General features: G+C 36.0%; 1 protein-coding gene across 1 annotated transcript in view; it reads left to right on the forward strand.

Moving 5' to 3' along the window:
• LOC116417309 (homeobox protein prophet of Pit-1) overlaps window positions 1-23,945 on the forward strand; it is a 362,559-nt gene extending 338,614 nt beyond the window's left edge. The window contains exon 7 of the mRNA XM_031929979.2: window positions 23,563-23,945. Within this exon, the coding sequence (XP_031785839.1) occupies window positions 23,563-23,669 (107 nt within the window). The 3' untranslated portion in view covers window positions 23,670-23,945. The remainder of the gene's footprint in view (window positions 1-23,562) is intronic.
• The last annotated feature ends 2,501 nt before the right edge of the window (window positions 23,946-26,446 follow it).

Raw genomic sequence — 26,446 nt, forward strand, 5'->3', positions numbered from 1 at the left:
CTCAATCATCAGAGCATACTCTTAACTTTCGGAGTTGACGCTGGATTATTTGGGAGTTTACTCTCATCTTCGAAAGATTACTCTCAATTTTTGGAGTTAACGCTAGACTGTTTGGGAGTTTACTCTCAACTTCAAGAGTTTACTCTCAATTTTTGGAGTTAATACTGAACGATTTGGGAGTTTACTCTCAACTTCGAGAGTATACTCTCAATTTTTGGAGTTAACACTAAACGATTTGGGAGTTTACTCTCAACTTCGAGAGTTTACTCTCAATTTTTGGAGTAAACACTGAAAATCGAGAGTTTACACCCAAATATTCGGGGTTTTTTCCGTAAGGGATACGGCATAGAAACAGAACAAAAATCCTTGAAACATGTGTAAAAAGGAGTTTTTTATAGTCAAAATTTTCAAGACTATCTTCAAGTGAGAATCTACGATTACAAAATCCAGATAATAAATTTAAAAATTGATTACTTGCCATAGGTAAAACAAAAATATGACTTAATATGAATTACAAAATAATATAAAAGAAATACCAAAACAATTAATTTGTGAAAGTGATTTAACGACAGAAATTTTTGGACATAAAATTGATCCTGATGAATCGGCATTAAGAAATAAAGTGATATTGTCACCGTTAAATTCAAATGTACTAAAAATAAATGAAAGTATAGTTGAAGGAATAGATGGAGACCACTATATATACTGTAGGGATGATCGAATCCAAGGTGACGCAGATGACAAATTGACAAACACGATACCTACTAAATTTTTGAATTCATTAACACCTAATGGATTGCCATCACATAAATTAATATTAAAAAAGGTGCAATAATTAGTTGCTTGAGAAATTTAGACATTGACGGTGGTCTTTGTAATAGTACAAGATTGATAATAATTGAAGATATGAAACAATATGTTCTTACAGCAGAAATTATTACTGGAAAATATTACGGTCAACAAGTATTATTGCCTCGTATCGATTTAGCTCCATCGCTTGATGAAATACCATTTGGTATGGTTAGAAGACAATTTCCAATAAGTCTTAGCTTAGCTATGACAGTAAATAAATCTCAAAGCCAATAGTTTGACAAAGTTGGCTTATATTTATCCACTCCAGTAGTCACGGTCATTTATGTTGTATTATCAAGAACAACATCAAAAGAGAAATTAAAAATTTTTAAATGATGAATCTGCATACAAAAATAATAAAAATATTACAAATAACGAATGTAAAAAACGCAAATTAAACGACAAAATGAAAAATTACACGAAAAATATAGTCTATTCTAAAATATTCAGGAATTAATTATATTAATTATAAAACATTACTAAAATATGAAGTATCTTTTAATTGATTGAGTTATCGCTACTAATACAACAATACTAAAGTATAAATTACATATTGATTTGCTGAGAACTCTTCACTATTAGTACATTACTGAAATCTGCGTCATCTCCACTAAGAGTACATTACTCAAATTTAAATAATTTTTTGATTGTTCGAATAATCGCCACTAATGATATATTACAAAAATTTAAATAATATATTGATTGGCTAAGGTATCTTTACTAATGGCACATTAGTGGAATCTAACTTATACAGGGTGTTTCATTTTAATCCGACCACGACAAAAAAACATGGAAAAACTAATTTTAACGAAAAATGACCTTAACAAAAGTTGAAGGGGGTAAAGGAGGCCATCGAATGACACAAACACCTATGACCTTGAACTCGATTTTCAAGGTCATTTGAGGGTAATTGTGATTTTTTTAAATAGGAACCTCTATTTTAGACCTTGGAATCGGATAGAGCGGAAAAAATTACGTCGCAAAGGATATTTTAAGTTTGCTTTGGTGACCTTCAGAAGGTCAATTCAAGGTCAAATAAGAAGTATCAGCCTAAGATTGTTTTCCTTTCAATTTTTTCGTAGAATTATCATTTTGTTATTGTAATAAACATTAAGAGAATAATTGACTTAAAATGTGATTATGCTTTGCTGACTTCAAAGCCATTTTGTAAGGTCAAAAGTGCAAAAATGCAATATCAAATGTTATGTGGAGTCCATATTTATAACCTAACTTTAGTGTTGCCCAGGAACAACGACGTGGCCGTAATAGGATTGTGTTCCCTTTGGGGTGCTTGATTAGAGTGAGTCTCCTTGCCTCTCACTTTTATTATGTACAGATTTGAATGTAGGTGCCCAAAGACACCACCATTTTTTTGGATTCTATTCAGTTCTTGGGATGTTTTCGTAAGCGAATTTTTATCCTATCTTTAGCGTTACTCAGGAACGACGTGGACACAATTGGCTACTAATTTTTCTCATCGAATTTTGCCTGAATTTATTGTTGAAATAAATAATTTATTTTGTAAAGATGATTTTTCATGTTGAATTTTCCCGCGACTCATTGTTGAAATAGACAATTTTTCTAATAAGAGATCTCTTTTCATATGAATTTATCCTCTACTCATTGTTACTTACACTTAGTATTCAATAGTTTACTAGTTATTGAATATTTATTGATTAGCCAAACTAATCAAATATCATTTGTTTAACATTTTCTCTTTTTCATTCATTGACCTTTATTTTTTCTATTAAAATTTATTTCTCATCGAAAGCTATCTAATTTGTTCAGTTTGGTAAAAACAAAATTTTTTATTGAACTTGTTATAAATTTGTAACAATGGCTGATTATCCAGCCGCTGAAAGGGTTGATATTTTATTGATTCTTGGTGAATCTAGACGTAATTATCGACAAGCTGCAGCCTTGTATCGAATTCAATATCCCGATAGAAGACATCCAAGTCATACAACGATTCGTGAGATTTACCGTAGAGCTCAACAAGGGCAACTAGCACGGGTTAGAGAACGTCGTAATTACAACGAAGATGATCTTCGTGTAATGGTCGTTTTAGCAATGGTTCATTTGAATCCCCACGTTAGTACCCGTGAAATTCAAAGGCAAAGTGGTATACCTATGGCTACTGCTTGGAGAATACTGAGAAGTCAACGTTATCATCCATATCATATTACTTTGACTCAGGATCTCACACTTGCTGATATGAGGTTAAGGCTACAGTTTTGCCAATGGGCACGACAAATGATTGCTAATGATCGTCACTTTTTTCAATACGTAATGTTTTCTGATGAAGCAAAATTCAAAAGCAATGGAGAGCTTAACCGACACAACGGTCATTATTGGTCGAATGTTAATCCGCATTGGTACAGTCAGATAGATAACCAAAATCGTTGGAGTCTTGATGTTTGGTATGGAATTGTTAACGGATACCTTGTAGGCCCATACTTTTTCGATGAAAATGTAAATGGCCATAATTTTTTACAGTTCCTGAGAGAACGTCTTCCAGTACTTCTTGAAGAAGTAGATTTATACACAAGAGCGAGAATGTGGATTCAATTAGATGGAGCTCCTGCGCACTATGCTCGAATAGTTAGACAATATCTTAATCAAAATTACCGTGACAGGTGGATTGGACGCACTGGGCGTGGAGATTTGGGTGTTCGATGGCCACCGAGATCTCCAGATATGACATCACCCGATTTCTATTTGTGGGAGTATTTGAAAGATGTTGTTTATGAACATGAAAATACAACAAGGGAAGATATGATCCACAGAATTCAAACCGCTTGTGAAAACATCCCAAGAGCTGTATTACTCAGAACAGTAGAACATTTTCAGCAGCGAATTGAATTGTGTATCCAACAAAATGGTGGTGTCTTTGAGCACCTGCGTTGAATTTTAAGCAAAAGTGAGAGGCAAGGGGACTCACTCTAATTAAGCACCCCGAAAAGTGAGAGGCAAGGGGACTCACTCTAATCAAGCACCCCGAAAAGTGAGAGGCAAGGGGACTCACTCTAATCAAGCACCCCGAAAAGTGAGAGGCAAGGGGACACACTCTAATCAAGCACCCCAAAGGGAACACAATCCTATTACGTCCACGTCGTTGTTCCTGGGTAACGCTAAAGTTAGGATATAAATATGGACTTCACATAACATTTGATATTGCATTTTTGCACTTTTGACCTTACAAAATGGCTTTAAAGTCAGCAAAGCATAATCTCATTTTAAGTCAATTATTCTCTTAATGTTTATTACAATAACAAAATGATAATTCTACGAAAAAATTGAAAGGAAAACAATCTTAGGCTGATACTTACTAATTGACTTTCTCAAGGTCACTAAGGCAAACTTGAAATGTCATTTCCGACGTAATTTTTTCCGCTGCTCCGTATTCCGAGGTCAAAAATAGGGGTTCCCGTTAAAAAAATACAATGACCTTCAAATGACCTTGAAAATCGAGTTCAAGGTCAAAGGTGTTGGTGTCATTAGATGGCCCCTTTTGCTCCCTTCAACTTTTGTCAAGGTCATCTTTCGACATCAGTAAAATAAAACCAGACAAACAGCTGTTTAGCAGATTTTTTGTTATTTGACCTTGAATTGACCTTCTCAAGGTCACCAAAGCAAACTTAAAATATCCTTTGCGACGTAATTTTTTCCGCTCTATCCGATGCCAAGGTCTAAAATAGAGGTTCCTATTTAAACAAATTACAATTACCCTCAAATTACCTTGAAAATCGAGTTCAAGGTCATAGGTGTTTGTGTCATTCGATGGCCCCCTTTACCCCCTTCAATTTTTGTTAAGGTCATTTTTCGTTAAAATTAGTTTTTCCATGGTTTTTTGTCGTGGTCGGATTAAAATGAAACACCCTGTATATTAGTTAATTATTATCTCAATTAATAGTACATTAATAAAATATAAATTATATATTGCTTGGCTGAGTAATCGCTAATAATAATACATTATTAAAAAATTAATTTATATTGATTGGCTGAGTAATCGCCATTAATTATACATAACTGAAATATAAATGATATATTGATTGGCTGAGTAATCGCCACTAATGATACATTATCAAAACATTAATTTTATATTGATTGGCTGAGGTATTTTTACTAATGGTACTTTACTAAAATACAAATTATGTATTGATTAGCTGTGTTATCTCGACTAATAGTAAATCAATAAAAGTTAAGTTTTTCATTAATTGGCTGAGTAATCACCATTGAGTATACATAATTAAATTATCAATTTACACTATATTAAAACACTAAAATAAGCAATTATGTAAAAATTTACCGGAACTAGTGAATTATTCCGGGATGATAATTATTTTATGATAAATATGTGGTACAAACATAAATACATAATCCTACTGAAAAAAAAAATTAGAATTAAGTACATTTTTTCGATGAAGAATGATTCTCAAAAAGTGACTAGGTCATGAAACATTTTACATAAATTACATATAGGTATAAAATAATAATAAATATTTATATTTATGTGATTTTTTAGTAGTTGATTAGAAATAAAGTATATGTATACAAATATCAAAAACACAGTAAGATTGGTCCAGATGTGTCGGATGCTGTAAATGATAATCTTTTTAGAGAAATATGGCAAATATGTTTATTTGTATTTATAATCTGAATTATTTTTATTTTTTAAATCATATGCACCACATAGATACATATGTATGTTTTACATATATCATTAGCAGTGATCTTGAGATTCGGTCCAGATGAAAGGGATGCTGCGAATAATCATCTGTGCAGATATGATCTGGTTTTTTAAAGATATCTGTTTCTGAATGAAAAATGACGACTGCTCTATATATTTACGCATATCACGAGACGTAATCTGCAGATTTGGTCCGGATGAAAGGGATACTGCGAAAAATTATTCGTGCAAATACGATCATATTTTTTGAAGATATTTGCTTGTGAATGTGAAATGACGCATGCTCTATGGAGTTACGCATTTCACAAGACGTAATCTTCAGATTTAGTCCGTATAAAAAGGATGCTGCGAATAATCATTTGTGCAGATATGATCTTGTTTCATACCTGTTTTTGTAAAGAAGCCTGGAAATAATACTATTGTAAATGATTATTTATATTAATATTAGTTGTAAATTTGCTCTCTGCGTTTCACGGAGTTGAGACTGTTGTTAATTATTAAATATATATATATATATATATATAAATTATGATAGTGTTAATATATTGCTACAAAATAAACTTAACGATTACTTATCTAATATTTATACAATTTATTATTAAGTATACCTAACATTTAGATTTTGAATATAGTTTCTGTGGCGATTATTTGGCCAATATTTTACATTTCTAATTTCAATATAATTATGTTGAATTTACATTATATTTACAATTATCAATATGACATATGATATTTAGTTTCAAGTGATAACTTAGTTATTCAATATGTAATTTAAATTTTAGTAATGTACTATTAGTGGAGATAAGTTAGCCGATTAATAGAAAAGTAATATTTTAACAATTTATAATTAATGGCGATTACTCGTACAAATCGTTTTAACAATTCGTCTGCATAATTTATTAAATCTGCATTTTTGTTTAATAATGGATTGCTTCATATAGTTATAGCGGTATGCAATGTTAGAAATTTCAAATAAACGTCGTTACTAACAATATTTTTTAGAACGACAATTCCTGTGTACAGAAAAAATTGTCTGAATTAAAAAACTTTACATATTTTGAACTCCTAGGCTTACGAGCAAAGTCACGTGAAATACAGTCTTTTAATGATAATAAGTGATTTGATATCGTGTTTTGTTCAATTATTGACAACTTATGCAGCCCCGATGAAAAAAGCTAAATTAGGAGTAGTTTTCTCATACACCCTAAATAAGGAAAGCACACACTTCTATACATCACACCTTGAATTGTGCATTTCGTACAACAGTGATACCCACTATGATATTTTACATTCAGTTCGAATGCTTTTGCTGGTGCATCGCAAACCAAAGCATAGATATTAACAGTAAAATCGCTCTCTTGATCAAGTGTTAATCCGTTGTTTACAATTTTAGCGCATCACTGACAAATTTTCTTAAAAATTCATTTAAATAATTTGGTTTTGATGAGCCGCAATATATGCCAATTATAAAAACATCTTTTATAAGCCTGTCAGAGCATAGAATCGTCCACAAATTCTTTTCAGAGCTTAAACCGAATGGAGCACCATCTATATCTATAAGTAAATCAATATTTTACTCACAACCATTTACTTAAACCAAAATAACTATAACGTCCACCAGCAATGCTTTCTATCTCAGTACATGTTGGGGTTTTCAGCAAAGTTCGCGGATCTAATGGTAGTGATAACATAGGCATTTCAAGCCGTACGTCATGTAATAGTTTTGAAAGTGAAGAATGTGAAATATTATATGACACAGCCCATGAAGCAAGAATTTTTTTTAATTTAATAGAAATAAATTTTGTCATTGTTGCTCCATCAATCATAACATTATTGCTTTCATCTGTAATAATTTCATTATTACAAGAATCTTGATAATTATCATCAGATTACTCATCTTCATCACTATATCTGTATACGTAATCAGTTTGATCTAAGATATCATTGACAGTTTCATTTTTAAATTGCTGCTGGATATTCGATACGTGCTTTTGAGACATTTCTTGTATATTATCATTTATAATACTGACAGATACGCTTGACCTCTTTAAATTATGCGACAAAAGATAATTATATTCCTTTTCAAAGTCGCTTTCGCAAGGAGGTTTCGATACATTGGACTTAGAGGTATCTTGACAGACATAGCTACTCGAAATGTAGCTTAAATTGTAGGTTTCTTTAATGTACGTGGTTTTGGATTGATTAAAAGAAGATTGTATTCGATGATATGACCTTTCTGATTCCCTTTGTACTTTACGTCTCTAATATCTGTCACTGTAACCGTGAATCAACCGTTTTTTTAAAGGTCTATCATTATCCGTCTACGAATTAAATAAACTAAATTAAATATGTACAAACACGAATTTGGAAAAAATACAGTGTACGGGAGATTACTGTATAATACTCCTTTTCGCAAATTTTCATTAGTTAACATAAACTATTCAATTGAGATTGAGTGTACTAGCGATTTTTGTATAGTTAATGAAAAAATATTTTGAACGAAAGACCATTGTGACGATTACAAAACCAGACTAGCGTATGCACGTGTAGATGGGTAAACGGTGCAGCTGCACACATAACTATAGCCTTGGTTTGTAACCGTCATAATAGTCTCTCGCTGATAATAACGTATTCACGTCGTATACGTACAGTTTTTTTGCAACAAATAACTACGGCATTTACTATTGAACTGCTACAAACACATAAATATAACACATTTTATAAAATAAAAAACATTCAACGTAAGGAAGCTAGTATACGACTTATTATATAATTAATGGAAGATTGGAAGTATGCCTACCTTTACAAACGTTGAAGCAAACCGAATCAACGCAGACAAGTACACTTGATGCTCAGATCAATAATATATACATTAAAAATGTCGAATTATGACAGTGAAATTCTATCACCATAAAAATACGGCTGCTGCGGTATACCTAACTACTGTGGAAGCTGAAAAGCGCAAAGTTGCGTTCTAATTGAACTGCGAAAGTTGTCTATAGTAGTCTCGGTCACGAATCTATACTACTTTTCGATCTTCTATAGACCCCAACAGTCAGTTCGGCGGACGACTATCCGAGAGCTTCAGCTTGATATCAGTGCAAGCGAGAGCGAGCGACGGAAAAGGAGAAAGAGAGACGGCGATAGAAGAGGGAGGGGAGAGAGAGAGAGAGATAGAGAGATAGAGAGAAAGAGAGAGCAAATGCGTGCGACGACACTGAAAACAAGAGGAGGGAGTATAAACTCGAGTCGGTTGCGCTCAAACGTATTGCTGGTCGGAACGCGAGTTTTATAAAATCTACGTTAGAGGTTAAATCGTTCGGTAAACCGCCATTCAAACGAGCTGCGAATAAATGCGAATTTATCTATTGTCCATAAGTGTTGAAGTAGTTTATCGATAATGTGGTGCATATGCGAATTCGACAATGGAAAAAAAAATACAAAGTGGCCGTTGTACAAGAGCACCAACAGAGTTGTGCAAACCATCGCAAAAAGAAAACAGCCACAAGTTAATTGGCGCACGTTTTCACTTAGTCGACAGTTTTGTACTGCAGGTGAACTATTTACGTTTTATAACAAACCTTGGCCTTATACCACTTTATTTATATAAGGTTTTTCGTGAAAATTAAAAAAAAAAATTGTTCGCAAAATGTTTGGTTATTTTTTGCAGCGGTGATGCTATTTTACGTTTTTTTGTGCATAATTACAGAAACATATAACGAAGCTGCGATTAAGATCGAGTTATCGAAATTTCATTCGGACGTAGATGAACAATATAATCAGTTGCTGGACAAGTATGGGCGTAAATTGAGAAAAAAAGGGAGGGGTTCCGATAAGGAAAATGATGGTGACTATGAAAGTGACGATTCAAACAATGAACAGAGGAACTCGCAAATATCTTTATTGGATTTTCCAGTTCCTCCATCAGCAAAATATGGTGGTAAGTTTATGGTTAAATACGAACGCACTAGCACGTGAAAATAATATTGCAGCTTCTTTATCATAAGAGCGAGAGCATTTTTACACTGTTCTTGGCTGCTTATAGTGGCACGACTGTGCAGAGATGACAGAAAGCTCTTCGTTAAGTCCTCGCGCGCATTTCTCGGAAATCGGGTAGTAGCTCGTCGATGCGTTGGTAGCAGTCCGATTCGTCTAATGCTGCCACACGTGAAATGAAATGAGTATTTATACAAAATCGCTTACCTGTAATTTATAATTTCTTTATAATCGTTTTGCGTAGATAACCTCGAATATATGTATGTTTTTTTGTTAAATTTAATAATTTTGAAGATTCGTAAGGGCGGCAACAGATACATTTTTATATATTAACATTTTATTTCAGTATCCGTTAAGGAAAAAATTTGGATTTGCCGAAGGGATCAACTTTATCAGAATATAAGCCAATGAAAAAGAAAATTAAACCGTCACCTCCATCTCAAACTGAAGGAAAATCTCCGGTTAAATCTATCAGTAAATACAAAAGTCAAAGTATTTATTATTATTATATATAAGTATATTGCTTGGGCTGAATGTATTATAACAAGTTGGCTATTAATTTTACTGCTATAAATCATTAAAATTTATCATATTTACAATTGCAATATAAAACATGTAAAAAAAATATTGAGTATATGTTGTAAGATAAGCCACTACAAATATTGCACAAACTTATTACAATAACTTTACAGTGAACGTTTCACCAACACCTGCAACTGGAACTCCTTCGACATCAGAATAAAATGCTCTTGATCATCAGGCACAGGTATTGCCTGCAACGCATAACTCAGCTCTTAAATGGGATGTAAAGCATTGATTTGACGAAAACGAGGTAGCCCCACGTTTATCATGGAATCCAAACAACAAAAGTGTCCTGCAAAGTATCGAGTAAAATGTTATAAAATACATAACTTTTTTTGTTTAATAAAGGTGGACTTAATACGACTTAATACGCATTTAGAAGGCTGGTCTGTTGTGAAATTTGTCTCCAGCTCCAAAAGCTCTGTAGTTCCAAGATTTTGGCTTAGTGCAGATAAAAAGTCATGTTGTTGGCCACCATACAGATCGGAATCGTTAGTGCTTCAGGGAATTGAAGAGCGCGATGAGCCGACCGAAGACTGGGATACCAAACTGGTCTCGGAAATAGTGGCAGAAGCGGGTTAATATTTTTTAAAACTAAGTACCTTTTTTATATATTGAAGTTTCTTCTTATATCAAAGAGTGTCATTTTATTTTTTAGCATCATACGGCGAAGCTTTTGCCAAGCGTTTGAGCTTCGATCGTACAGTACTCTCCGAAAATATTAAAAGTCACGATAAAGAAGATAAACCAAAATTGTTTTCTGCTTTTTTATCATTGCTTATATGATAATAGTGTTGTTTTGATAAGTGTCGCTTAAATTTCTTGTTTATTTTGCGTACAAGTATAAATAATGCATAATGTTAATTATGCATTATTAACTATTGCTTTGGATTATTAATAATAAATGTTCTATAATCAAACTATGGAACATCAAACTGGATTGTTAATAATAAATGTTCTATAACAATGAAATGAAATAATCTTACACGGTATCTCATTTTTATGAATAAAAATTACTAAATGAAATGTCAAATATATAATATTGTTTTGGATTAAAGGTGAACTTCAGACGCGTTTGGAAGGCTGGTTGAAGTTGGCCTCTTGATCCGAAAGCACCGTAATTCCAGAGCTTTGGCTTAGTGCTGATAAGAAGTCATGTAAATGGCCACCGTACAGATCGCAATCGTTAGTGTATCAAGGGATTGAGGATCGTGAAGAGCCGGCCGAATACTGGAATACGGAACCTCTCTCAAAAATATTGGCGCAAGAAGGTTCATGTTTCTTAAACTAAATAGCTTTCTTCTTCATTGACATTTTTATCTTATACTAATTTTGTTTTTTATAGCATTATACGAGGAAGCTGTTGGCGAGCGTTTGAGCCTTGCTCGTGCAAAACTTTCCAAAACTATTGAAAACTTCGATGAACAAGGTAAACCCAAATTTTTCGTTTACAAATTAATTGTATAAATAATTATTCAAACTTGTTTTGTATTTATTACAGCAAATGATTCTAATATAGGTTTAAATAAGCCACGCATACTATACGTTCAAAATGTAAATATTAACGATCAGCTACGAGCTTTTAACACTGCGATACGAGGTATAGGTATCTGCATATTCCTCTAGTTATATCAATTTTTCACTATAACAAATCCGAAATCTCATTTTCAATTAGCGCATAATGATTGAATGGTTTTTAAAACGAGTACTGTTATAAGTAAGATTGATAATATTTTAATTTTATACGTTCAAACTGCAGGTCTACTTTCTCGTAATCTTGGAGTTTTAGAAAATGTCAATAGTACCACACCTTAGCCAGTAGTAGTTGCCGATGTACAAAAAAGCTCGATTGCCGTCCCACAAGATAACTTAAAACCACAAATAATGCACCGAAGCAAACAAACACCACTGGCCGAATTGAGAAAGTATAGTCTCGACGACAAGCTTCTTTATACAATCGGTTTATATAGGACTCAAAAGACAAAAAATCTTTAATTGTGAGTAGTGCTTTTAATTATTTCCTTTTTATTATAAAATAGAAATGTGCAGAGAAATGCTGCATCTTCAAGCAGAGGATAAGGCTTTGAGATTAAGTGGAGCAAGTTCTGGCTAAACGTCTTCGGTCGATTCGTTTCCTAAACGAACACCATTTCCCATAAGCTGCATTAAGGACTTTCTTAAATTTAACAATGATTTAAGAGACAAGAACTATTCTAATAGAGTGGTAAGTACTCAAATATTACAGTTTGGTATTATTATTTATATTATTTTAACACATTATTAATATTGCAGAAAGAACTTTTGAGAATTCAATCAAAAGGTAAAAAAGGTGGACACAAGATGACCCAGAAGTATCTTGAGTTCATTATGGCCGACAAAATCGCTATCATGTTTAATTTCCTTGGGAAGCGCGGAAAAAACCAATGGCAAATACAAGGGTCTATGATCTTATTGAAGGTAATATTTATAAATGGAATAATAAATGATAAAAAAAACCGCTGCCAATTTATTGTCACGTAGCTTCCTTCAACTAAATTTATAGGTCCAATAAATAAAATATTATTTTAATATACAGTATATCTGCCTGCTAATGTGTGAGGCGGTTTTTGATACATAATTTAAAATAAGTTTTGGATGGTTCATTGTCCAAAAGTTTGCAGACCCCTCTGTTTTTTATTATAGAATACGAACACTGCCGTCAATTTTTTTCACAGAAATTCACGCATGTTTACATGTTTTCCTCACCAACCGAACCATCAAAACAACAGGCTATTCATTAGATAGGTCGCTCGCGCAATTTTCGAGAAAACGATTATTACATTTCAGCTCTTTACTTGAAAACCGCTCGACGAAAACGTTTAAAATATTAGCAGCAGATAGCTTTTTCTATGGTGAATCACAAATAAAATTTTTAAGCATTTGACTACATTGTTTGAGAGCTATAAGGAATTAAAAAATTTTCAAAAAAAATTGTAACCTTGATATCTTACGAACCATAGGGGTTTGAGAGCTGTGCAATGAACTTAGCCGAAACACATAAAATATCTACTCGTTTCCGAAATCTCAAGTGCAATAAGGCCTTTTTGCGTCCGTAATCGAGGCACCAAAAAACTCACTTTTTTCAGTTTTGGATTTATTACTAAAAAATAAGTAGTCATATTACTTGAAATTTTAATTGGATATAGTTTGACACGTGACCTATCGACATAATTTTTTCGCGAAGTTATGGTGCTTAGTTTTAGAGATATGAATTTAAAAAAAAAATTACGTCTTTCATTTTATCTGCCGAACAAAGCGGTCGATCCCGATGACTAAGCAAGGATAAGTAGGTAATTTTATTCTCTTTTAAATGCATTTTAGCTGAATTGTTTGTATCAATGGGATAGTTGAAAAAACGCAAAATAGTGTTTTTCAAAAATCAAAAAATGGCCACAAAAAAATAGTTAAGAAAATAATACGTCCTGCAAAGAGTGTCATCGAACCAGAAGACGAAAACAGCGGGCTAGAAAGAAATACTTTAAGACTGGTCGTGGTAGAGAAACGGTAGACACCCTAAATAAAGAAATAAAGAATGCTAAACGGATACTCAAGAGAAAAATCCGAGAGAATAAACGATGGTGCCTGAAAGAGTTACAGGACCAGGTTGAGCTGGACCCCTGGGGGCGACCGTACTAAGTGGTAATGAAGAAGATAAAGGGAGGTTATATTACCCCTCCTAAAAGCCATTCAGCTATTCCTGAAGTTGAGGCGAATGACGAAACCATTCCAGAATCACCACAGAGGAATTACTGGCTGCATCCAAAAGAATTGGGAACAACAAGGCTCTAGGCCTGGATAAGATACCCAATATTGCATTGACACAAGCTATACAGGTACGCCCCGATGTCTTTGTGGACTTGTACAACTCATGTCTTGAAGAAGGGACGTTTCCTAAGAACTGGAAGAATCAACGCCAAGTGCTACTACCAAAAGGAGATAAGCCACCTGGAGAAGCTTCCTTATACATTGAAAAACCAGGCGAACTTGCGGAATATCAATACGGCTTCAGGAAAAAATGCTCCACTCTTGATGCCATAAGTTTAGTTGACACCGCTAGAACTGCAACAGAAGGAAAAAGATGGAAAGGAGGATCCAAGAAGTACTGTGCTATTATTACACTGGATGTTAAAAATGCGTTTAACTCAGCCAGCTGGGGCAAGATACAGGAGGCACTACGGAAAAAAGAGGTTCCCGCATATATAAAAAGAATTATGTCTGACTGCCTGAAAGATAGAACCTTTTGTATGACATAGAAAGTGGCACGAAAACCTATCAAGTAACCGGAGGGGTCTCACAAGGGTCAATGCTCGGCCCACTATTGTAGAACATCATGTACGATGTCCTACTTAGGCTACCTAAAGGTGCAACAGTTGTAGGGTTTGCAGTTGACATTGCAGTAGTGGTAGTAGCAAAGAAAAAGGAAGAGGTGACGGAAATCGCTAACGAGGCAGTAAGTATAATCCACGATTGGCTAAAGCGGACTGGACTTGAGCTTGCTCGCCATAAACGGAGGCTTTTCTTATATCCAGTAGAAAGAAAATAGAGACAATAACGCTGTTAGTGGACGGACACGAAATAAACGTGTGTGCGCAGTAAACAACTACGTAAGGACTATTATTAAGAAGGTTAGAAATGACGAAGAGAATAGAAGGGAAGAACATGGCGAAACAGCTGAGTAAAATTGTGGCTAGAGAAGGCCACTAGGTAATAGATACAAAACGCTCCTCGGACTGATGCAGAGGAACGTAGGTCTCGGGGTTGAATCTGAGAAGCCGAAAAAAGGCTAGTTAACGGGCCCCACGGAAGTATTGTTCAACAATAGTACCTGTGGGGATCCGGTGTCGGAGGGCCACTTGTGCAGAGCTTGCTCTGCCTACGCAACATGAGAAAAAAACACACACACACGCATCCATACGGATATCCATACGAACATTTTCTAAAAACACTTAATTTGAACTTCTAACACACCAAAAAGTATTTTCTAGCAGTTTTGACGATACTCAAAATTTTACTATTACGAAGCTTCCTTTAGGAGGAAGCAAGATTTGAATACATTATATTAATTTTATTTCTGAGTATATTAAACATTGGTACTTATCTCGTCGTTTTTGGAAAATTTGGTGAATTCCTGAACGAGGCTTCTTAAACGTTTCACAAACATTTTCAAAATATTGCTAATTCGGTTTTTTATAACGTTTTAGAAACGTTTTCTCAACGTGCAGAAAGAACGAATCAAATTTTTGTCTTCTCTTTGTCAATGTTTTACAAACGTTTGTAACAAGTTCTGTATCGGTTTCCTATACAATTCTAGAAACGTCCGAGCAACGTGACTAAGACGTGAATAAGGAAATAACTTACTTTTAACAAAAGCGGATATTTTTACGTTTTAGAAACGTTTTTGAAACATTGGAAAACTTTATAATCAACGTTTCAAGGTTTCAAATGCAATGTTTGAGAAATGTTTCTTAAACGTTGCGTGCTATGTGGGTATCATCGCGCGACTAAACCAGCGCACGCAATATGAATTCGCGACCGCTCGTCAAAGAATAAAATATTGAAAATTCACGAATAAAATACATCATTGCTTATTTAAATTACTATGAGATTCTATATTAATTATTAATTCTAATACATTAAAATCTTTGACATTAGAGAAAAAAAATGCGCTCTACATTTACCTTATGGGTAGCGTAAAAAAAAAGAACTTTTAATATCGCTAGATAAAGACAGTACGAAAAACTGACTAGGCGGAGTGAAGGTGAGAGGAGCAGAGTGTGATGGGTTGAGGGTGGGTTTTGTCAACGCTACCTCGCTGAACAGGCACATGGAGATGTTTCATCAATTCCTGGTGACTGCTCGTCCCTTCTACCATCTCTTTGGCGTGGCTGAGTCGCGTTTCGGGCCAAGCGTCGACGATGTATTTGCTCAGGTAAAGGGCTACTCTGTCCTTCGGCAGGACAGGAATACCCAGGGAGGAGGTGTGGGACTATACATCCACAATAGTTAAAAGGCGACCATACTGTGCTCATCTCCAACAACGACGGATGTTAGAAAGCCCGCGATTCCAGAGTACCTTGTGTAGAATTCAAAAGGGCCGCATGCCCCCCATTTTTGTCGCCATTATATACAGACCACCAGGTATTTCTTTCATGACCAACTCTGACCTGGTGGATAAATTAAAACTATATGCGGATGACTATAATCATCGTATAGTCATGGGGGACCTGAACGCAAATATGTTGTCGACGTCTCAGGATGCGAATTTTGTCAGGGATTTGGCCTGTGAGTTGAATCTCAAATTAGTTGAACATGGCGTGACGCACCACGTCGGGGAGTCTCATATGTGGATTGTACGTAATCTATGCTGACGACAATGAAGTAGTGCTGAATGCGAACAACATGATGGCGCCCTTTCGGAGTAGGCATAACATCATTGATTTTAAGTTTCGGACTCCAAAGTCGGAATCTCCTACTCTAACTCCTTTCTTTTATAGAGATTTTAAATCCATCAGGTGCGAGGAGCTTCTTTCCGTTCTCGAAACCTGTGATTGGTCGACCATCAGTTGCCCGGGCATGACCACAGACAGCAAATTAGAAGCGCTTAGTGGTAACATCATGACTGTCATTGAAAAACTTGCCCCTTTAAAAAAATTTAAACCCAAAAATAAAAAATCTTCACCGTGGGTCAACGCAGAACTTCAAGACCTTTATGATAAGCGTGATGCGGTCGAACGAAGATTCAAAAGGACCCGTGACTCGAGGTTCTGGTCGGAATTCCAGTCTCTTGCGGCTCAAGCAGAACAGCGCACAATCGAGCCGCGAGAGGCTTTTATTCAGGCCAGAATTTAGGAGGCCCTGAACAAAAACAAAAACATCTGGATAGAGCTTCGTAATCTTGGACTATTGTCCACGACTAAGGTGGAACTGCACGGTTTCTCCCCAGGTGAGCTCAATGCCCACTTTGCCGGGGTCTCCGTATCAGAATCAGAGAGCAAGGTTAACTTGGATGAGATTGTGGCGACGGCCAGTGAAGCTGGTTTCACTTTCCGTGAAATCACTTTTTCGGACGTGGTCCTGGCCGTTGCGCATTTCTCATCACAGGCAAAAGGGGAGGATGGCATTCCTCAGGATGTCATTGCTAAATCCCTTCCGGTCCTGGGCCACCACCTTGCATCTATTTTTAACTCCTCTCTGTCTAGTGGGGTCTTCCCTGGAGCCTGGAAAAAGGCCTGTCTAGTGCCCCTCAAGAAAACGGCAATTCCATCAGCCGCTTCAGACTTTTGTCCGATCGCTCTGTTATGTTTTCTTGCCAAGGTTCTAGAGAAGATTATTCACGATCAGATATCCGAGTACTTAGAGTCGGAGAAGCTTCTTGATACACGTCAGACGGGTTTTCAGCGTTATCACAGCACGCAAACAGCACTACTGAGTCTGTGAGAGGACATTAGGGCGGGTATTAATAGCAAAAAACAACTGCTTACTATCCTCCTGATGTTTGATTTCAGTAAGGCGTTCGACACGATCTCACCCTCTAAACTTCTTCGAAAGCTAATAGGAGTGGGTTTCTCTAGGTTTGTAGTTCTGTGGATTAAGTCATACATTACAGGGCGTAACCATCAAGTGGTTACGAAAACAGTTGGCAATTCTGATTGGCTCACTACCAATCTTGGCGTTCCACAGGGCTCGGTCCTGGGTCCTCTTCTCTTTAGTCTTTACATCAACGATCTCAGAGACATTTTGGCTTCTTTTAAGGGCCCTAAGGGCGAATTATCGGATAGTGTCGAGCATTTGCTATATGCTGATGACCTTCAAACCTATACGCGGGTGGCGAGGGACGACTTGAGCGGGGGTGTGGACCGTCTGTCGGCTGTGGCGCGTGCAGTGGCGGTATGGGCGTCCGAGAACGCGCTTCGCCTCAATGTCGGGAAGACTAAAGCTATTATTTTTGGGTTGGACAGTAATATTAACAAGGTGCAAAGTCTAAAACTGCCTGGCATTAAGATCGAGGATGGCGTCTTCGTACCCTTTGCCGACACTGTGACCAACCTTGGTGTTGTAATGGATTCGAAGATGACATGGAAACCGCAGGTGGTTGCGATTAGCCGAAAGGTTAATAGAGTCCTTTATGGACTTAGATCCTTAAGATCCTGCACCACCGAGGAACTGCGTAAGCAGCTGGCGGGCGCTCTTGCCACCCCGCACTTGGATTACTGCTCTCTTGTCTACCTTGACGTATCAGGTCAACAAAGCACACGACTTCAACGATTGCAAAACTCATTTGTGAGATACATATGTGGTGCTAGAAGGGACGAGCACATCTCCCCCTATAGGAGGAAGATAGGCTGGGTTCCAGTGAAGGCAAGAAGGGAGTTATTCGCGGCGGTGATGCTTTATAAAGCAATTGTAATGGGACAGCCGCCGTATCTTGCTGCCCTTTTTGATAGGAACCAGTCTAGAACCTCAGCTAGGGATCCGCAAGAACTAGTGGTGCCTAGCGCGCGTACCGATGCGGGGCTATATTTCTTTAAAGCCCAGGGCGCGCGCCTCTGGAATTCTCTCCCGCGCGACGTGAGAGATCTCCCGTCACTTAAATCTTTTAAGGCTGTGATACGGAGGCGCATATACGTACGCGAGATTGAGTGTACTGTCGATCAGAACACTGATTCTGCGACTGTTTCGTGACTCCGTTAGATATTGTACCGTCCAAATATTTATTCTATTAATTTATTTATATTATTAATGTATTTTAACATCTATGACCAAAGGTTTTTATTTAAGTGACGTGATAGAGTAGTAAATAAGAAGAAAAAATGTACATAATGCGTAATACGAATCTGTGATAAATTAATGACAATATGTGATACATATGTATTTTTGACTTGTGCAAAATAAAGGCTAATCTATCTATCTATCTGATATAATAATTAATATTATTACTAAAAATGTTGAATGAAGTATGGCTGAGGAGGGGCTGAGGGGTGAAAGGGGAGATGGGGGCTGAATCTCACCTTGGCTCAAAACAACCATACAATATATATATATATATATATATATATATATATATAAAATTGTGTGTATAAAAATTAAAAGAAAATTACTCTGTTTCACGTTGTTTATTAGACCTTGGTTTCGAATGAGCGATTAAGACTTTTTCGCGGCGGGAATACACCATTAACGTTTGGTAGTACGAGACATAATTGATTTGCTTCTGCCTGTTACCGTAATGTTGCTCTCCCCTCTCAGTTATATTCGCTGAGGGAGCAATGCCGTCGTACTTCGGAGAGGGCGGGGCTTGAGTTTCACGTTTGTTCGGCTGCGGCTGAGGGTCTGGGTCCTTTTTTCCCTCTTAGCCTCGTTTGTCAGATTTTTCTTTTTGCGATCCCAAATGCAATAATAATTGCGTTACTGAATTCAAAAAACTTTCTCAAATGTAAATTTGAAATCCATATATAGAATGTAAGGCATAACGATGAATTATTGTGTCCGCTACGAATTTAATGAGTCTCGCGATGATGAACAAGCTGATTATTCCAGCCAAAGCCGAGCAAAACGTGAAAAGCTTACCCCATATTATTCCTTGTATTGACTAAGCAAGTTTTTCTATCGCATTTTTGCGACACTCCGTCCATTCTCGAGCTTTTTTCCGACATGCTCATAGCAATTGAATTTAGCACTGCTAGCTTCACAACTGCAGTATAATAGTATAGTAAAAACCGCATCAGGAACTTTTATTAAAATTAACAGTATTTTTCGTATCACAACGTCAAATAATTCAGTGAAGCACGTTATTATTGGGAAAGTTTTTGAGATGTTACATGATCATGCCTTATGCGTATATAGAAATATCACATCAGCAAGTTATTGCCACGCAGTTAGAGAAACCGATAACATGATAATTGTTTTACCACAAAATATTACCAATAAGTGTATCTTATTGCCTTGTAATAACAATATAACTTATGTTATGCCACTAGTCAATAAAATGGAAACAGACTAAAATACATTTTTATTAATTACTATTATTATTATTATATTATAATACAACATTTCTCATCAATCTATAAATGTTCTTGCCTTCTTGTTATCATGATATAGTTATTGATATTAAATATATTATATATATATATATATATATATATATATATATATATATATATATATATATATATATACATACATATCAACCACTTGGGTGTACACATAACCTTGAGAGTATACTCTTGAGTATTAGAGTATGCACTCAACTACTTCGGTGTCCACCCTCAATCTTGAGAGTATACCCTTAAGTTTTAGAGTATATACCTAACCACTTCGGTGTTCACTCTCAAACTTCAGAGTATACTCTCAACTTTCAGAGTTAACACTGGAAATTGAGTGTTAACACCCAAAAACTGGGGGTATTTTCCGTAAGGGTGGAAACATTAAGTGGTGTCGCAACGCTTGTATTTGCATCGGAGTATATATACCACTTTTCGTGAGATTCGCGGGGTCCATATAATTCCAAGAAGGTACTAAAAAAAAGAAAAATTCTCAATTATTTTCAATCTAAATCGATTTGCTGAAGAAGCAATTTTTTAGCAAAATGCTGTGGTGATTAAAAGGATTTAATTGAAATCTTCGATCAAATAATATGATAAAAAGATTTGAAAAACACCTATTAGTTATCTAGAAAATTCAGAGTATAAATAATAGGGTCGTGGTGTTTCAGACGACACAGTGTATAAAATTCATACTTCCCATAGAAGCGCTACCATGCGCCATTATGATCTCAAGCGATTTCTTACGTCACTTTTTTATAAATGATTCAAATAAAATTCGCAGAAACATTTTGTTAAAAATCGTTTTAAGCGTCTGCAAAGATTTCAGGAAAGCTTTACAGAAAACATATTTTGTCATACTACTGAAAGTTACATTAAAGTTATCGAATAGTACATTACGCAACTAGTGCGAGGGGAACACGATTTACGCACGCGCTGAACTACCACGAGTGCGTAAGTCGTGTTTCCCTCGCACGAGTTGCGTATACTATTTATCATAACATGTGTCGCGGAGCTCGACATTATACTAAATTAGTATATTATACAAATTAAATTTATTTCATAATGCGAAATAGGCCACGCTCCTGTGAAAGTTTATTCATACAAAAAGTTCGTTAAATCACACATTGTCACTATATACGAGTGTAATTATACTAAACTAAAATATTTTTGCAAATTTAAAAATGAATTATTTTTAATAGAAAATTATTACATCTTTTATCAAAAAATATTAAACTAAAACATAAATATAGTGTATTGTACATTGTAGTTAATTATGATGATTATGTACATTAATTGTAACATTACAATTACCACCACTGTAGCTTGCTGTGTTTCGGTTAATCGATAAAATTCATTCTCAACGTGTGGTTCATTATCATCTCGACCTTCTGAATCAAATCTAATTCGTTTTAACGAAACTGTTACAGATTTTTTGGGTTGATCAACTGTAATTTCTGCTCCAGAAGTAGATGCTACTTGATTGTCACACTGCGGTATATGGTTATCTGCCACTACAACTTCAGTCGGTTTTAGGACGATCGATTTAGTTATTTTTTTTATGAATTTGTTCCTTATGATTCATAGATTCATCAATGTAGCTCTCAGCTACTGTAGACGATTTCCAACCGCCATCTCTTTTTAAGTCAGTAAGATTACCTCCTCCATCGACTAGCAAAGTTGCTGAAGTTCTTCGGAAATTATGACCAGTGTATAAGTGAGGATTTGGTAATTTTAACCAATCAGCTATTTGCTTTGGCATTTGACCTATTGTATTGAGACCAATCGGCTGTCGTGTGCCTTTTCCGTCTATATAATGTATGAAGAATCTTTTGTGTTTATCGATTTCAGTTGGTCTAAGATTCATGTAATTTTTACATATTTGATAGAATTCTCCACGAAGTGCAAAATTATTCTTCGTTACTGGAATTTTTATTAATAATCTCGTCGAATCATCTTCAATGTCATCGGTTGTTATATTAGTTAATTCTCCTCTTCTCAACGCACCGAAAATTCCAAAAATAAGAACAACCTACAACGAAATCAATTCTCGTAAATTGTTGAAAAATGAAATACAATTTAAAATTTTTTATAAATAAATTACTTTTTTCACTAAATATGCTTCGTCCAGAGCATCATTATAAAATCTACTAACGTTTTCCGCAGTGAAAGTCTTGGATTTTTTTTTCGAATATTTTGCATTTTTTTTTCTTGATGTAAGCTAAAAGTTGATGATATTGGCTTATATCAATATGATCAAAAGTTTTTACGGTAGTCTTCAACATTGAATAACGGTTCCATAGTGTCGGAGGAGAAAGTGTCATTGCCAATTCTTTGAAATAAGCTAAAAATATTTCTTCAACGAACATTGTGATTTTTTTTTGTTGAACGCCAAGACTTAAAGTTGTTGTATGTTGCAATATATAGATGTTTTGATTTGTCCGGCAATAAATCTAAAGTTATTTCTTTAGCTGCTACAGCGATTTCGGGTGGAATTTCATTTCCATAATCGGATATATCGTCTTTATCACAAGAACTGTTATCACTCATGTTTACTTTTCAGTTAGGTACCAATAGGTTATAAACAAGACGTCTTGCACTAATGATACACAATTTTGCAATGATACATATGTAAAACAAATGACAGCGACAGGATAGGTTTCCCCACGCACGCTTCAAATGTTCCCGCGCACGCTGTGAGAGAGCGTGCCCAAGTCGATGACTTTAGCGCCAAAACAAATGACTCTAAAGTCGAGCTCCGCGCACGCTGTTATGAAAAGGATTTACTATAATCTTCTTTGGAAGTTCGACTTAGAAGCTTTCATGCTATGGGAGTGAGACGTTTTCACCTTATAATCGCGAATTTTTCAAATGAATTCCTGCTGACCATTTCGCCCACTTGAAAGAAACTTTGGCGGCTAAAATGTTGCGTTGTGCATGCATGTCTTGCGTATGTGCGTTCGTGTTTTTGTGTGTGCGTACTCGTGGGTGTTTGTGTGTGCATGTGTGTGTGCGTATTTGTGTTTGTGTTTCTGTGTTAAATTAAAGTTAAATTAAAATCATTAAATCTAATCCTTAAGAACAAGTGAGTGCTCTATGTAAAAAACAAATCGCTTTGCTTTTAGCAGTGTTTAAGTTTATACGAGACTTGTTCTAAAACTACAGCCCTATCAGTCAACAATTGCGTGAGATATCGCATCTCTTCCCTTCTTCGCGCACCAAACTATAATACACATTCATATTGAAGTCGTACCTAATAAACGGCTGTAAATATCAATTACAATATTATCAATATGTTTTTATATTTATATAATTAATAGAATTATTGTATTTAGAATTTAAATAAGTATATTGAATATGTTTCAGGTATGTCAGCAGAAGATGAATGGTATAATAAGAGTATTTCTGCTCTAAGAATGAATACTGCTCATCATCCAAATCTTACGGCACCAATGCTTCAATACCAGACATAATTTTGGTATCGTGAATTTGACAAAGAGTACGTCTTGTTGAGTTTAAATCAATAACGAAGAGCGCCAATAACGTGCTTGCCGTTTTCACCAACAGTACCGTGTTCCACAATTGTTTTAAACTAATCATAAAGTCAATTTTCTTCTATTTTCTGAAGCTCTTGGAGAAAATTCTAAAAAAGAAAATATAATGTAAAATGGATAAAAAGCATCACATGAAAAATAAAATACTTAAAAATGCACTCTATACTTAGCTCTAATAAAAAGATTATTTATAAAGTGGGTTATAATTACTAAAGCCATTGCATAAACAATTTTTGTTTGTAACTTATTTCTTGGTTATGTGCAAAATTATAAATAGTTTATTGTGCAAAGATCGTGGTAAGTTGTTTATAACGTACTTGAGCTACAATGAGTTCGAGTGCATGATTGTAAACTACTTACTTATCGCACTAGTATAACACATCAGTTTTTATCTTTAGTGCGAGAATACAGTCCCAAATAACGTAAGATTTTGCAATACTAAAATGGTATGCAAAAGTTGCTCAGTCTGTAAAAAAGCTGTGAAAAGTGTTACATTTTATTCTAACTCAGCGCTTTTGCGTTCCATTACTTTTTATAACACACAGGCTTATAGATGCTCCTCTATGCATTTTGACCCGACTTGCGTGGTGTCCTCTTTGGCGGCTCCTCGAGCTTCCAGCGCGCGTGATTTATGTGTCATTTGCCGATAGCGCTGCGCGCTCCGTGGGTTTCCCCTTCATTGCACGTGCATCGCTTTTGGTATGCGCTGTCCTTATGTACAGTAGGCTTCACTGAGATAAATGTAGAGTTAGATTAACCGGAAACTCCGGCAGTTTTTACCATAAGTATAAAAATTGAATATATAATAAGTGATTCATTGTTTTGGCATAAAAATTGGTTTACAAGTTCTCAGAGTACAGTTAATCGTATTTGTAAATTTCCATGATCCCAAAGCAGAAGGTTTACTTATCTCTGACGAGCTTACGGCAACATCGGGTTTTAAGGGCAATGTAGGTCTACGGCTTTCAGATAAGCCAAGAGACTGTACAGGTACGTCACATTGTACTATGAGGGCTTGTAAACCAATATTCATGGCTGAACAATGCATTGATTTATAATCACTTAAATTTTGTGCTTCGGCATAAGTATACAAATTTTGAGGTTAAGAGGTTAGGTTGTACATATTGCAATACTTATTCTCAAACCTTTCGCAAAACTTTTACAAATTCCACGAAATCAATAGCTCCCTTATGAATTGTCACTCATTGTGATATGATATGCTAAAAAACATAAACATATAAGTAAAACCTCACGTGTTCGGCGCGGCTGATATAGCGCGGGAAGGAGCAAAGCTTGGATTACTGGTAACTCCGGTAGAATCTGCCTGAGTCCACCGCTAAATCAGCTGTGGTCGTCCAAGACTAATATCACAGAAAAATGAACGCCAATTCTAACTCTACATTTCTCTCAGTGTTCTTATTTTTCTATCTACTTGTGCTGTGCTGTATTCGTTATATTTTGTAGTAGCTCGGTTTTGGTATCGGTTTGGTCTGCTTAGTCTCCTACCGTAGAGTCGAAGTGTGTGCGTGCGTAACGGTGTGCTTTTTTATCCTTATTGTTTTACGTAAATCTACTATTATTATTGATTTTCTTAACTAATTTTTTTTTTGTTTTGTTTATCCGGAGAGTTGGATAAATGCTTGATGCACCATGTCAGGAGTCGTGCGAGACTCCCCGTGTGTGGGACTCTTCTGACGCAGCTGTCAACTAGTCTTGTAAACAACCGTCATTGTTTTTTGCGCGGAGAACCGTCTTCACATACGCCGTTATTTCGCCCCGATTCTGCTTGCTGCCCAGCATTGTTTCGACTACAGTCTCGGGCATGAACGCCCCTATCGTCAGTTCCAGTACTCTACGCTTTTTAGCCCAGTGGAGGCAGTCAAAAAACGTGTCTCTCACATCGTCCCGTTCGTTACCGCAGTACTTACACTCCAGTGTTGCCACCCTGTTCATAGCGAATATGTAGCTCATAAAGTATCCGTGACCGGAGAAAAATTAAGTAAGGTAAAAGTTGACCTCCCCCCATTTCCTGTCCACCCACGGACCTACATCCTTTATAAGTGTCCTAGTCCATCTAGCCTTTGGATAATCGGTCCACCTATTCTGCCAATTGTGCATTGTTATTTCTCTTTCTTCCACGGCAATCGAGATGCTACTTGACGCTAAGCGAGCCTCGTAGATCCGCTTGCGTTCGATCGCAAGAAGATCCACGGGGATTACCCCCGCGATTACCATCGATGCCTCGGCCGTGACCGTCCGGTAGAAGCATGCTATTTTAAGGGCCCCCCTTCGCTGTACCGCCATAATCTTTTTCCGATATTTATTGATAGTCATAGCGTCGGCCCACACCTTTGCTCCATATAACAGGATAGAATTACTGGTCGCCATGAGTAGCCACCTAACTGTTGGCCTAGGCCCACGGACGTTAGCCATGAATCGGCTAAGTTGCGCTATCCTAGTCGTGGCTTTTTTACAGACGGGATCTAGGTTTTTCCCGTAGTTCAGCTTTGTGTCTAGAGTTATTCTTAGATACGTGGCTGATGGTTTCGTCCTTATAGTCTCGCCGCCTACCTTCATAGGTATGATGGTCGGTATCCGTTTTCCTGTCAATAGGACAATTTCGGTCTTATCCAGCGCTAAAGTCAATCCGTGGTTTGCCATCCACCATAGCACTCTGCTCATGATCGCGTTTAACT

The sequence above is a fragment of the Nasonia vitripennis genome (assembly GCF_009193385.2).
Source record: "Nasonia vitripennis strain AsymCx chromosome 4 unlocalized genomic scaffold, Nvit_psr_1.1 chr4_random0007, whole genome shotgun sequence".
In the NCBI taxonomy this organism is placed as follows: domain Eukaryota; kingdom Metazoa; phylum Arthropoda; class Insecta; order Hymenoptera; family Pteromalidae; genus Nasonia; species Nasonia vitripennis.